The 15,706-nt window shown below is 30.0% G+C and overlaps 1 protein-coding gene across 1 annotated transcript in view; it reads right to left on the bottom strand.

The window, feature by feature from the left end:
- Nucleotides 1-15,706, bottom strand: part of stol (voltage-dependent calcium channel subunit stolid) — a 524,452-nt gene that overhangs the window by 363,396 nt on the left and 145,350 nt on the right. Inside the window, exon 3 of the mRNA XM_017616632.1 lies at nt 1,937-2,018. Within this exon, the coding sequence (XP_017472121.1) occupies nt 1,937-2,018 (82 nt within the window). The remainder of the gene's footprint in view (nt 1-1,936; nt 2,019-15,706) is intronic.

The raw sequence follows: 15,706 nt of genomic DNA, 5'->3' as shown, positions 1-15,706 counted from the left end.
CTGATCATTTATGTATACATTTGTCTATATCTATCTCGATTCGTTTTGGCTGTTACAAACAACCGTTATGTGAACAAAATTAATATACCCTTGTGCACAAGTGCGCTCGGGTATAAAAATAACCAAAATGCGTTCGTGGTTTTTATTATAAAATAAAAAGAACGATTACGATGAAGCCTCCTTTAACAGTTTACATTTTATACATACATATGTATGTGCTTAACACCAAAAGTCTTGATACACCATATCTTTTTTAAATACTCACTATATTTTGCAATCTAAAATTTGTATGTTATTTTCTTATAAGAATATGGAGCATGCTTTAAACAAAATCATATAAACCAACGTTTCAATTTTTATACAAAATTAAAGCAAATTCAACGAATTTTCACCAAACTCTTCAACTTTTCCATCAGATTGAATTCAACGCAGTTTTCTAGCCCACTCAAATTTAGTATAATAATGTGTAAATATTATATGGCTCAGAAATCGCGTTGATTTTGAATAATTTTTTTTTGACGGTTCTACCCATTTTCCTCCATATAAACAAGTTTCACTCATACATTGTAATTGTATTTTTTAATAAATAAATAAAATTAAAAAAAACCTTTTAATATACAACGCTTTTATAAATGGACTAAAAAGTAGAAAATAATATTTCCCAGTCCCACGGAATTTGTTTTGATAACTTTTGATTTTGCAATTTTAGCAAAAGTCATTATAAACAATAATTGTCATTGAAAACGAAAAAGGTGGAGCGCATGTAATACACTTAAATTGATATGAAAAGTAACATATGTATGTATGTGGGCATATGAATGTCAAATGTTAAAGTAAACAAAAATTGACGCTAGTAAGGAAAATAGGTTTGTAAAGGTATTTTAATAAAATATTCAGTTAAAATATATTTAAATGGCCTAATATGTGTTGCAAAAAAAAAGTGACCTCGGTGGCACAGAGAAGAAGTTTAACTTTTCCTCGAGTTGTGTGAATAACAAGCACAACCAATTTGACAGCTAACGAGCTTTGATTGAGATTATAGTTATATGTAAACGTACTTTTATGCTTTGCCGTTCGCATATGTATACACATCAAATTTCATGAGTACCTAGTACTCACGCCTTTTTTTTAAATTTATTTTATACGTTTTAGTCTTGTCTGTATACAATTTTGCAATAGATACTAAACTAATTCAACTTGCAGCGAAAAGAGAACAGAACACTATGCAAGCAAAATGTTGTTTGCTCACATTTAGTATATGCCTACATACGCACATACATACATATAGCAGCAATTAATTTCATTTAAAGAAATGGCGGCTCGTCTATTTCCGCTGTAGCGTATGTAGTGCATATTTTTAACTTCTTCTGGCGAGGCGACATCTATCTCCAGAGGTTTTCTAATTGTATGTCTTTGATATGATACCTTCGACGAGGTTGATATCTAGACTAGGTTTGCCATAAATACCTTTGCTTTATTTATAGCAAATGGTGGTCTGGACATACAACATTGCAAGTTGATAAAAGCGTTGTAAAAAGGTGCGAACCACGTAAGTAAAAAAAAATACAATGCACTGGTAATGATTTGAAATATTATTACGTTGGCATAAATAAATGGAGTTTTTGTTTCAATAGAGGCAAGATCGTTGATAATACTCACAATTTATGAAACTTCAAAAATTTATATTATACATCAAATTTTGTTTATTTAAACTACCTTCTTTTTTGTATCATGAAGCCAACTTACCGTAAGAGAATCAACATTGAAATGCGTCAAAATAAATATAAGGGAGCACGAATTTCGATGCGAAGCAAAACTCTCTGGGAAGACAATACCTGTAATAACTGTACCATGGGTACAACTAAATCTTGTGACAGGCTCACTGGGCTAATGGTAGTAATAATAATTGTGACTTCAATACGAATGTTTTACTTACATTTTTTATTTCATTCATTTTTGTAAATTGCCGTCCGAACTCCCAAAGATCCACACCAAATTTAAGCGCCCAATTTCGTACCCTGAAAAAATTAAACAAACAAATTGTATGACTAAAAGGCAAGGAATGAATGAAATTGTATTATTATGTATATACTAGGGTGGTCCAAAAAAAAGTAAAGTCGGAATTTTAATGTCGCCACCCTTTGCGTTTGTTCTTTACCGAAAAAATATACCACTATTTTTTATTTTGAAATCAAAAAATATTTAGAGGGCGCACAAGAGCTTAAAATTTTCCATGTATTTTATATGCGGAAAAAACATCTTTTCGTAGAGATGGTGTAGAGTTCTTGAAAATCAATATTTTTCGATCGGAAAACTCTGGTTATCTTCAGGAGACTTATTTATATACCAAAGATTTTTAATTTGTCCCCCATTGCATTCACTGGGGATTTCGGGGGACCTATAACATATATAAAAATTAAATTAAATTTTTTTTTTTTTTTAATTACAACAAAAACATGAGTAAATAAAAAATCAAATACATAAAAAAAAATTAAATAACCTTTGAGATTCTAACTCGTGTCTCTTTACAGCGCCGCGAGTAAAATTGCATAGTTATGCTTTTTACGGGGGATGAATTGGCAGTGTATCCCGTCAACTGGTAGGGTGCTGATGCAGGGGCCGACAATTGACATCTCCTATGACACCGCCATGTTAAAAATACCAGTCGGTAACATTGAAAAGGGATATAACGTGAACTAGTTGGACTGAAAAATAAACTGGTATCTTTTTAGTTCACAACTAGTAGATTTCCCTGCAAGGAATGTACCTTACGGCCACGGTTGCCAACCGTCCCGTTTTCAGCGGAACTGTCCCGAATTTTAGAGTTATGTCCCGGTCCCGGTACAACATATACCGGGACATGAAATGTTCCGGGTGTTGGCAAGAAAAAAAAAATTAGATATCTCGTTGCTAAAAACTATTTTACGAATTGTATTTACTCATCGACAGTATACGCCGTATTTTGTTTGCTAATGCGATTTCCTTAAGGCTGTTTGCTAACGATTTGTGGCAACGCCGTTCAATTAGCAGATAATCGTATTTCGTATTATTTTTATTTTATTTTTAATATGTCTATTTTTACGTGTATTTTATTACAGGCAAATTATGTTTTATTTGAATTTTCTATGAAAACTGACGGAAGGGAAACATCATTTTTGACTTAAGGCTGGTTTTCACTATGTCAAATTCAGTTGCATTTGTCGTCAAATAAGTGAAAACCATGGCCCGTAAAGGTTATAAGTTTTATTATAAAAATCACTTTTTAATCGTTATTAACTGAGTTTTATTTTTTGCTCGGAAAATAATGGTTACGTTTTAAGTTTTATTTTTTGCTCGGAAAATAATGGTTACGTTTTAAGTTTTATTTTTTGCTCGGAAAATAATGGTTACGTTTTAAGTTTTATTTTTTGCTCGGAAAATAATGGTTACGTTTTAAGTTTTATTTTTTGCTCGGAAAATAATGGTTACGTTTTAAGTTTTATTTTTTGCTCGGAAAATAATCGTTACGTTTTAAGTTTTATTTTTTGCTCGGAAAATAATCGTTACGTTTTAAGTTTTATTTTTTGCTCGGAAAATAATCGTTACGTTTTAAGTTTTATTTTTTGCTCGGAAAATAATCGTTACGTTTTAAGTTTTATTTTTTGCTCGGAAAATAATCGTTACGTTTTAAGTTTTATTTTTTGCTCGGAAAATAATCGTTACGTTTTAAGTTTTATTTTTTGCTCGGAAAATAATCGTTACGTTTTAAGTTTTATTTTTTGCTCGGAAAATAATCGTTACGTTTTAAGTTTTATTTTTTGCTCGGAAAATAATCGTTACGTTTTAAGTTTTATTTTTTGCTCGGAAAATAATCGTTACGTTTTAAGTTTTATTTTTTGCTCGGAAAATAATCGTTACGTTTTAAGTTTTATTTTTTGCTCGGAAAATAATCGTTACGTTTTAAGTTTTATTTTTTGCTCGGAAAATAATCGTTACGTTTTAAGTTTTATTTTTTGCTCGGAAAATAATGGTTACGTTTTAAGTTTTATTTTTTGCTCGGAAAATAATGGTTACGTTTTAAGTTTTATTTTTTGCTCGGAAAATAATGGTTACGTTTTAAGTTTTATTTTTTGCTCGGAAAATAATGGTTACGTTTTAAGTTTTATTTTTTGCTCGGAAAATAATGGTTACGTTTTAAGTTTTATTTTTTGCTCGGAAAATAATGGTTACGTTTTAAGTTTTATTTTTTGCTCGGAAAATAATGGTTACGTTTTAAGTTTTATTTTTTGCTCGGAAAATAATGGTTACGTTTTAAGTTTTATTTTTTGCTCGGAAAATAATGGTTACGTTTTAAGTTTTATTTTTTGCTCGGAAAATAATGGTTACGTTTTAAGTTTTATTTTTTGCTCGGAAAATAATGGTTACGTTTTAAGTTTTATTTTTTGCTCGGAAAATAATGGTTACGTTTTAAGTTTTATTTTTTGCTCGGAAAATAATGGTTACGTTTTAAGTTTTATTTTTTGCTCGGAAAATAATGGTTACGTTTTAAGTTTTATTTTTTGCTCGGAAAATAATGGTTACGTTTTAAGTTTTATTTTTTGCTCGGAAAATAATGGTTACGTTTTAAGTTTTATTTTTTGCTCGGAAAATAATGGTTACGTTTTAAGTTTTATTTTTTGCTCGGAAAATAATGGTTACGTTTTAAGTTTTATTTTTTGCTCGGAAAATAATGGTTACGTTTTAAGTTTTATTTTTTGCTCGGAAAATAATCGTTACGTTTTAAGTTTTATTTTTTGCTCGGAAAATAATCGTTACGTTTTAAGTTTTATTTTTTGCTCGGAAAATAATGGTTACGTTTTAAGTTTTATTTTTTGCTCGGAAAATAATGGTTACGTTTTAAGTTTTATTTTTTGCTCGGAAAATAATGGTTACGTTTTAAGTTTTATTTTTTGCTCGGAAAATAATGGTTACGTTTTAAGTTTTATTTTTTGCTCGGAAAATAATGGTTACGTTTTAAGTTTTATTTTTTGCTCGGAAAATAATGGTTACGTTTTAAGTTTTATTTTTTGCTCGGAAAATAATGGTTACGTTTTAAGTTTTATTTTTTGCTCGGAAAATAATGGTTACGTTTTAAGTTTTATTTTTTGCTCGGAAAATAATGGTTACGTTTTAAGTTTTATTTTTTGCTCGGAAAATAATGGTTACGTTTTAAGTTTTATTTTTTGCTCGGAAAATAATGGTTACGTTTTAAGTTTTATTTTTTGCTCGGAAAATAATGGTTACGTTTTAAGTTTTATTTTTTGCTCGGAAAATAATGGTTACGTTTTAAGTTTTATTTTTTGCTCGGAAAATAATGGTTACGTTTTAAGTTTTATTTTTTGCTCGGAAAATAATGGTTACGTTTTAAGTTTTATTTTTTGCTCGGAAAATAATGGTTACGTTTTAAGTTTTATTTTTTGCTCGGAAAATAATGGTTACGTTTTAAGTTTTATTTTTTGCTCGGAAAATAATGGTTACGTTTTAAGTTTTATTTTTTGCTCGGAAAATAATGGTTACGTTTTAAGTTTTATTTTTTGCTCGGAAAATAATCGTTACGTTTTAAGTTTTATTTTTTGCTCGGAAAATAATCGTTACGTTTTAAGTTTTATTTTTTGCTCGGAAAATAATGGTTACGTTTTAAGTTTTATTTTTTGCTCGGAAAATAATGGTTACGTTTTAAGTTTTATTTTTTGCTCGGAAAATAATGGTTACGTTTTAAGTTTTATTTTTTGCTCGGAAAATAATGGTTACGTTTTAAGTTTTATTTTTTGCTCGGAAAATAATGGTTACGTTTTAAGTTTTATTTTTTGCTCGGAAAATAATGGTTACGTTTTAAGTTTTATTTTTTGCTCGGAAAATAATGGTTACGTTTTAAGTTTTATTTTTTGCTCGGAAAATAATGGTTACGTTTTAAGTTTTATTTTTTGCTCGGAAAATAATGGTTACGTTTTAAGTTTTATTTTTTGCTCGGAAAATAATGGTTACGTTTTAAGTTTTATTTTTTGCTCGGAAAATAATGGTTACGTTTTAAGTTTTATTTTTTGCTCGGAAAATAATGGTTACGTTTTAAGTTTTATTTTTTGCTCGGAAAATAATGGTTACGTTTTAAGTTTTATTTTTTGCTCGGAAAATAATGGTTACGTTTTAAGTTTTATTTTTTGCTCGGAAAATAATGGTTACGTTTTAAGTTTTATTTTTTGCTCGGAAAATAATGGTTACGTTTTAAGTTTTATTTTTTGCTCGGAAAATAATGGTTACGTTTTAAGTTTTATTTTTTGCTCGGAAAATAATGGTTACGTTTTAAGTTTTATTTTTTGCTCGGAAAATAATGGTTACGTTTTAAGTTTTATTTTTTGCTCGGAAAATAATCGTTACGTTTTAAGTTTTATTTTTTGCTCGGAAAATAATCGTTACGTTTTAAGTTTTATTTTTTGCTCGGAAAATAATGGTTACGTTTTAAGTTTTATTTTTTGCTCGGAAAATAATGGTTACGTTTTAAGTTTTATTTTTTGCTCGGAAAATAATGGTTACGTTTTAAGTTTTATTTTTTGCTCGGAAAATAATGGTTACGTTTTAAGTTTTATTTTTTGCTCGGAAAATAATGGTTACGTTTTAAGTTTTATTTTTTGCTCGGAAAATAATGGTTACGTTTTAAGTTTTATTTTTTGCTCGGAAAATAATGGTTACGTTTTAAGTTTTATTTTTTGCTCGGAAAATAATGGTTACGTTTTAAGTTTTATTTTTTGCTCGGAAAATAATGGTTACGTTTTAAGTTTTATTTTTTGCTCGGAAAATAATGGTTACGTTTTAAGTTTTATTTTTTGCTCGGAAAATAATGGTTACGTTTTAAGTTTTATTTTTTGCTCGGAAAATAATGGTTACGTTTTAAGTTTTATTTTTTGCTCGGAAAATAATGGTTACGTTTTAAGTTTTATTTTTTGCTCGGAAAATAATGGTTACGTTTTAAGTTTTATTTTTTGCTCGGAAAATAATGGTTACGTTTTAAGTTTTATTTTTTGCTCGGAAAATAATGGTTACGTTTTAAGTTTTATTTTTTGCTCGGAAAATAATGGTTACGTTTTAAGTTTTATTTTTTGCTCGGAAAATAATGGTTACGTTTTAAGTTTTATTTTTTGCTCGGAAAATAATGGTTACGTTTTAAGTTTTATTTTTTGCTCGGAAAATAATCGTTACGTTTTAAGTTTTATTTTTTGCTCGGAAAATAATCGTTACGTTTTAAGTTTTATTTTTTGCTCGGAAAATAATCGTTATTTCTTGAGTTTTATTTTTTGCTCAGAAAATAAAACTTAATTTTTGCGTATGCGTATGCGCTTTTTTGCACTTTTTCTTTAGAAATGTGGTTCTCTTTGTTTCTGCCCTGGTATCTGTATTTTCATTACCCACTCCACAGTGGCGTTAAAGGTTCAATGCAGCCGCCCCTGTCTATTCACGCATGCGCATGCGCATACGCACAAATTAAGTTTTATTTTCTGAGCAAAAAATAAAACTCAAGAAATAACGATTATTTTCCGAGCAAAAAATAAAACTTAAAACGTAACGATTATTTTCCGAGCAAAAAATAAAACTTAAAACGTAACCATTATTTTCCGAGCAAAAAATAAAACTTAAAACGTAACCATTATTTTCCGAGCAAAAAATAAAACTTAAAACGAAACGATTATTTTCCGAGCAAAAAATAAAACTCAAAACATAACGATTATTTTCTCAGTAAAAAATAAAACTCAAAATATAATGATTAAACTTGATTTTTATAAGTAAAAATTAAAAAGTTAAAATCAATTCCGCTGAAGGTACTCCGAGTAATAAGAAATATATGGGTTTACTCCTTATGCACGTAGCATTTCTCCTTCCTCGTGATTTTTTGAGTTGAAATTTCAAACGATAATCGTTATTTGCGGTCCCTGGTGAAAACACATTGTCAAATGGGATTAAAAAGCGGTTTATCGCTTGATTTTGATCAGGAAAGATCTTTGGTCGTGTACATGTGCTGCTAAATCGGCTATCTGCCAGTTTTTGGCCCGCAATATCATTGGTAAAGGTATAGAAAAAGGAGATAAAGTTGTGCCAAAATATGTCGCCAAATTTTGGTGTCAAAATATGACATAGTGAAAACCAGTCTTTATACAAATTGTTGACTTCATGTAGCGAAATAATTTTGTGATGGAAAAAATGGCGTAAAGTTGCCAACCGTTGAGCTGAGTGGAACAACTCAACTCTGCGTTTCTGAAACAAACAATCAACAGTTTAGCAACAGCTACGTCTTTGAAACGCGCCCATTTTTTCTTTTTCATATACGCTTGTAGGCCACTGTGAGAATTTTTGGAAAACGACAGTGATAATATGGAATATTGTCGACAATTGTGCTGACAATTGTCGCTCTGACAAAATTGTTGCGACAATAGCGACAAAACCAAATAGCTCCATCGGAAAGTTTTCACAGCAGAATTTTGTAAGGTTTTTATATGGTTGTTGCCTGCATTTCATTACTTTTCAATAATGTGAACATTTCTTAAAACTAAAATAATGCAAATGCAGTTATTACATATGATTCACATATAAATTTCATATGACTGGCGACAATTTTCTCAACGACAATTTTAAACCCCGACCCAGATCGCTGGTGTAGCATAGTTTTTGGAATTGTTCCTTGTAGTCATGTTACTTAAAAAAAAACTTCTTTTCCATGGGCTTTTATCGCCCTCTGTATGAACTGTGGTTTTAGTTGTGAAAATGTGTGCTTGATTTATCGTATTTGTTCGTCAAAGAAGGTGTCAGATGATAATTGATCATTTTGAAGAAACTTAAGTTTGTTCTCAAAATTCATAGAATTTTGTCGATGCATCTTATCAAATAAATATTTGCGAGTCGCTACTCTATAGCTGGAACCAGTTGGTGACTCTAAAGCAAAGTAAGTACTTATTTATTACAAAATATGTATAGAAACGAAAAAAAGGGTTTTTTTAGATATATCTTAATTATTGGTCATAGAAAGCTCATCCGTAGTCATCGAAAGCTAAGTTTTGACAGTAATACTATCAAAGCTCCATGCTCTAGAATAAAGCTAGTAATGTAACGTGGAAATGCGTGGAAGTATAACTAAAAGCTTTAGGTTTATAAAGTAATGACAAAATATCCACTGAAAAATACAATACTTCCGATTACCGATTTTATTACTTAAATTACATTTTAATAGATCGAAACTTTTTAAAATAATAATTCTAACAGACCATTATATTAATTATAATTTAAAACATATGTACGCTAAGATTACATCAGTTATTATCTAAACTTAATGCAATTGGTTTATAAAACCATTGGAAGTAAGATCTCCAGTCTGTAACGACAGCCAATTTAATATGAATATATATGCATATACATATATATATATATATACATATACATACATATATGTGGATATATTCATGAACATGAGTATATCTACGCATGCATATTCTAAATCAAAGAAGCAACCCTTTTTGAACCACCTCATACGGTTAAATTCGCTCTGGTGATAACAGTAGAAGCAGTATAAGTAAACAAAATAAAAACCTTCCACTGGCTACCATAAAGACGTAAAGTCCAAAATCAAAATAGCGGGTGTGATACAACTTGTTCGATGTCGTGATCTGCGATCTTGCTATTGGCTGGCCTGAGCTTGTGTATATGTGTCTGCTTGTAAACAAAAGGATAACCGCAGAATCACCGTAACCAAAACAAAGGTCGAAAATGCTTAAATAGCGAGCTGAAGCCTTAATCGAGATTCTTTTGAAGAAAGTCTGTATTGAAAGCAAAATTGCTCGAGCGCGAGTTTTATCCCCGCCAAATCGGTCGACAAAGTAATTTTTAAAAGTAAAAGCAAAGTGCTTAACACAAAAAAAGGTTTTCAAGAGACATTTTTATAAAGGTGGAGTGTCGCGATCCGAGCCGCGCTTAAGACATTCGTGTGAACGCTAAGTGCCTACACCGGCGAATGTCGTATAAGACCTACGGCCAATTGGCCTAATTGGCATCAACGCGCCCACGACCAGCGGTCAAAACCACAGCATAAAGGCCAAACTCATCTCCGTCCCTGTATCACATGCATATAGACGGCTGCATATAGTCACGTTGCGAAATTAAACCACCTTCTTCGATGTTTCTTTACAACTGAACTCTTTACTTCTTACATAATATATATGTAATAAATATTAACGTTAGCTTACTTAATATATGTATGTAACAGTAAAACAATGCAGAAGTCTTAACATAATTATGTTATCTTAATGTTAATAAGTAGTGTATGTTAATTGAGTATGTTAATATGTTTATTGAAAAATGTATGTAAGTACATATGTATGTTATATATATGTGCTTACATATGTATGCATACATGTATGTACTTAACAATATGACACCTCCACCGCCAGAATCGGCAGTCCCTGTTGATTCAAATAATTAACTATGTACATTGATTCTTACGTTTTACTTGTGTCTTATATATATTTTTACAGTTTTTGTCATCTGATATTAAATAATTTCCTTCTTGTTTATAGTTTTTAACTTTCTTATATTTAGGCTTAGACTTACTAACTCTGTTATTTTGGACAATATCATTTTCAAAATTAATCTTAGAAACTCTATTATTTTTTCATTTAACAAATTTACATTTTTACTCTTCTTTGTGTGCATTATTTTTGAAAGCTTTGATAGATCTTCTTTTGAAACTAGATTATTTATCAGGTCGATTGGCCGATTTTTGGTAGTAGAATGTATAGAATTATTGTAGGAAACTAATGCTTTAAACACGTTTTCACGAATATCGTCTTGATTAAGTGGGTCGGCGTTAAACAATCTTATATGCTCATTTAACGTACCGTGAAGCCTTTCTACATCCGCATTGCCTGTTTTTAAATAGGGTGTAGTTGTATGCACATTTATTTCTTGCCCTTTGAGGAATTCTCTTACTGCAATGGTATCTAGTTCATTATCTAATACAACTTTATTCGGTTTACCTAAGTACTGAATTCTTTCTTTCAGCGCTTTTATTATAGAAATCCAGGTTCTGTCTTCTAGGTAATTAGCGGTTGCATATTTTGTTAACTTATCTATAGTGGTTAAATACATCACCCCACGTTGAGGAAACCATATATCTAAATGGACAATTTCATTATGCTTTTCTGGTGTAGGTGTAATATTTAATTTGTGTTTAATGGGAGCTCTATCGTACTTTGCCAACTTACATATTTCACAATTATTTATAAATTTTTGGATTTCTCTCTGAAGATTCGGATGAAAATAGTGCTTTTTTAATTCTGCAAAAACCTCTGTAATTCCTCTGTGATTATTTTTAATATGTCCTTTATGAATTTATTGTAAAAGTCGTTCTCCGTCAGTCACATCTTCCTTTAATAAATTTGATTTTAGAATTTTATGATTTTTATTTTTCGCAAAGTATTTAATGTAGTTAATTTGAAACTCCCTAAACAATTCAATATTTGGACAAAAAACTACCACTAATCCTTTAGTAGGAAGATTGTCTCTCATGAAATGTAAAACACTGTCTCTATTTTTTATTTTCCAAATGTTCCGAATTTTATTTTTAAAAATTATTTTTGTTGTACAAGAAAAAGTATTTGAATAGTCAATAAAAATTTGATTTTTAAAAAGGTTGATTGGTTTTTCACTAATCTTGATAAAATCGGAGTCGTCGCTTTCTGCGCTATGTACTGTATTCATATCTTCATCGAATAATTCATTTAAATTTATTTGTATTTCATTTTCGGTAGTTTCATAATTTAATCTACTAAGGCCATCTGCTATAACATTTTCCTTACCCTTAATATAGGTAATATCGAAATCAAATTCATTTAGTCTAATTTTCCATCTCTGTAGCTTAGAATTCGGTTCTTTTATATTATTTAACCACACTAAAGGACGGTGATCGGTCTTAATTGAAAATCTTCTTCCAAAAAGATATGGACGGAAATATTTTGTAGCACAAACTATAGCAAANATATCGAAATCAAATTCATTTAGTCTAATTTTCCATCTCTGTAGCTTAGAATTCGGTTCTTTTATATTATTTAACCACACTAAAGGACGGTGATCGGTCTTAATTGAAAATCTTCTTCCAAAAAGATATGGACGGAAATATTTTGTAGCCCAAACTATAGCAAGCAATTCTTTTTCAATTGTGCTATAATTTTTTTCATGCCCATTAAGTGTGCGGCTAGCAAAAGAAATCACTTGATTCCCTTGCATGAGAACTGCACCTAAAGCAAAGTTACTTGCATCTGTGACAAGTGTAAACGTTTTACTAAAATCAGGGTGTATAAGTATTTGGTAGTTTTTAATTAAAGTTTTTATTTTCTCAAAAGCAGCTGTGTAATCCTTATCGTTAATATTTAATCTTACTCCTTGCTTTAAATACTTAATCATGTGGTATGCAACGCGTGAATAATCTTTTATAAAACGTCTATAGTATCCTGTGATCCCCAAAAAGGATTTTATCTCCTTTTGTGTTTTAGGTAGTACTATGTTTTCTATGGTTTTAACTTTATCAGGATTCGGCTTTATACCGTCAGGAGTAACTACATGCCCTAAAAACTCTGTCTCTCTTTTAAGAAAAGTACACTTGTCCAATTGCACTTTTAAATTGGCTTCAGTAAATCGTATAAGTATTTTAGCTAAGGATTCTAAATGTTCTTCTATACTAGCAGAAAAAATTAACACGTCATCTAAATATACCAAACAGATTGTGCCAATGTATTCCTTCAATACATTGTTAATCATTCGTTGAAATGTAGCTGGCGAGTTTCGCAGCCCAAATGGCATTCGTAAAAACTCATAATGGCCAGTAGATGTCGAAAATGCCGTTTTCGCGATATCGTCAGGATGCATTTCTACTTGGTGGAAGCCTTTGGCGAAATCTAAACTGGTGAAGTACTGACTTTTTCCTAACTTATCGAATATGTCGTCCATATTTGGTACAGGGAATCTATCTTCTATAGTTATATCATTTAATTTGCGATAATCTATAACTATACGCCAATTTTGCTAATTATTTGCATCTAATTTTTTTGGTACAACCCATATTGGGCTATTATATGGACTGCTAGAATTTCTAATAATACCTTGTTTTAGCATATCTGCGATTTGCTTATCGACTTCTGCTTTATGTACTTCCGGGTACCTATACAACCTGGAATAGATTGGCATGTCATGTTTAGTTCTAATTTTATGCTTTATTTCATTAGTGAATGTTAAGTCATCATTTTTATCATAAAATACATTTTTGTATCTGTTAAGTAATTTTAAAAGCTTTTCTTTTTATTTAATTGTAAATGATCTATTTTAATAAAATTTTGTATATTATATTTGTTAATTTCGCAGTTGAATATTTCTATAATATTATTTTTATATGATATTTCATTGTACATTTCTTCTTCTTCAGACAAAAATAGAGACAAAACAGCATTTTTTGTTACTAACAGTCTATTTGGAAAGTCAATTACACAGTCCAAATCTTTTAAAATGTTATTTCCAATTAGACCATAAATTTTTTATTAAAGTCACACTCCAAGAATTCACAAAATTAATGATTTAAATTAAATTCCTTAAACAGTGGAAATCTACAAATTGTATTTATAAATGTTTCAGCTCCCAAAGCTTTCGCTACTACACTTACTTTTTGTTTCCACTTGGGGTGACATATATCATGACTTATTAAACTAAATTCCGCCCCAGTGTCAATTATAAATTTTAATTTTTTATGGGGCTATTTAAAATTATGTAGGGTAACCGCGCTCGGCAGGGGTAGGAAAATTTACGCTTGAATTTCCAATTTCCATTGGTTCTACTTGCTGATCCATTTTACGAAAATTTTGCGTATTTTGTTCAGTCCATGACCTTGATTATAAGGAGTAATTTGTTGCGGAATTTTATTCTCAAATTGCCTTGTACGGTTTGAGCTAGCAGGATTATAGGAATAATTTCGATCGAAATTTCCAGGTATACTAAATTGTTGATTACTATGTAAAAAGTGAGACCCATTGTTAAAAGTATTACCATTGTTTCTATTGTAATTTTCATACTGGGAATGATAACGCGGTTTATTCGTATTTAATCTGTTATTAAATTCATTATTATTAGGAGTTTTATATTTTTTATATTCATTCTAGAAATTTGTCCTTATCGCGCTAAAATTTTCTTGTTTTGTTTGCCCAAATTGGTATAGTTTTGATGTTTTGCATCTAATACAATTTTAAATGCATCTTCTAAACTTTTGAGATCTCTAGCAAAAATCATGGTACGCGTTGGTCGGGAGTGATCTCTAAAAGTTTTTAAAAAATTCTATTTACTTCTTGTTGTGATGTGTTATCACCGTGAGTTAAATTTCTGTTGTGTATTCTATTTGCTAATTTATTTATTTTAAAATAATAATTTTCAATTGACCCTCTAATCTACACGTCTTCAAATTATCCATTAAATCATTGCTATTTTCTTTTTCGCCAAAATTTTTTATAAGAATTTCCTTCAAAATACACCAATTATTTACATTACTATACCTATGAATAGTTCTTTGTTTTACCAAGCATTTATTTTTTATATAACCAAAAATTACGTTTCTATTATTGGCGTCAAATTGTTCAAATGATGGCAGAATATTCTCAATTTGATATATGAAATCAGGTAATTGGTTTTGATCTGTTCCATCAAAACTTTCAATATTTTTAATGCATGTTAACACTAAATTAATTCTGCTTATATCTATTGCCTCCATGTTGTGTTTATATATACATATGTATAGTAGTATGAATAAAAGCTTAAAAAAATGATACAAAATACCCCAAATAAATATTCCCCTGTTAAAGGTTAAAAACAAAAATACATAAATGTACAAAAAGCTTTTACATATGTAAGTATGTATGTTAAAATTTATCCCAAGTAATTCCTCCAAGCTTTACTCACTGCATAATGAAAGTATTTGACCGCTAGCCAGATATCTCTTATAACTTGTGATTGTGTTGCTTGCTGAATGTTGTTGTTTATTAATTTTTTCCTCTGCTTTATATTTTTGCTTTTCGCTGTTGTTGCGATTTACTTCGCTTTGTTGTCTAAGGTTGCTGTGTTGTGTCTTAGTTTAAACATTTTTTTCTCTTAACTTTGTTACTATGTAGATTATTTTTTCTCTCGATGTAAGGATTGCTCTTTATTGATTATGTACCCCGCTGCTGTTGCTACTGTTGTTGTTGCTCCTGCTTAAGCAATTTCTTTTGTATTTAGTTAGGTGCTTATGAAGAACACTTAATTTTTGCTGTGAGAAACGATTACAGTAATTTTGTATTTTAAAATTCTCTGACATATTTTATATAGAGCAGTATACTCATGTAAAGTTTTTCTTTGTTATACCCGAGCGCACTTGTGCACAAGGGTATTATAACTTTGTTCACATAACGGTTGTTTGTAACAGGCAAAACGAATCGAGATAGATATAGACAAATGTATACATAAATGATCAGGATGAAAAGAGAAATCGATTAAGCGGTGACTGTCTGTCCGTCCGTCCGTCCGTCCGTCTGTGCACACGATAACTAAATCGGACAATAACCACGCCTGCCTAATTTTCATAAATACGAAAACTGCGATATTTTGGTAACTACTGAGGATAATTCACTCAAAATTGATA

This window comes from Rhagoletis zephyria, unplaced genomic scaffold (assembly GCF_001687245.7).
Source record: "Rhagoletis zephyria isolate East Lansing unplaced genomic scaffold, Rhagoletis_zephyria_1.1 Rzeph_scaffold_00026, whole genome shotgun sequence".
In the NCBI taxonomy this organism is placed as follows: domain Eukaryota; kingdom Metazoa; phylum Arthropoda; class Insecta; order Diptera; family Tephritidae; genus Rhagoletis; species Rhagoletis zephyria.
The sequence above is the reverse complement of the archived record's forward strand: the minus strand, read 5'-3'. Positions and strand labels throughout refer to the sequence as shown.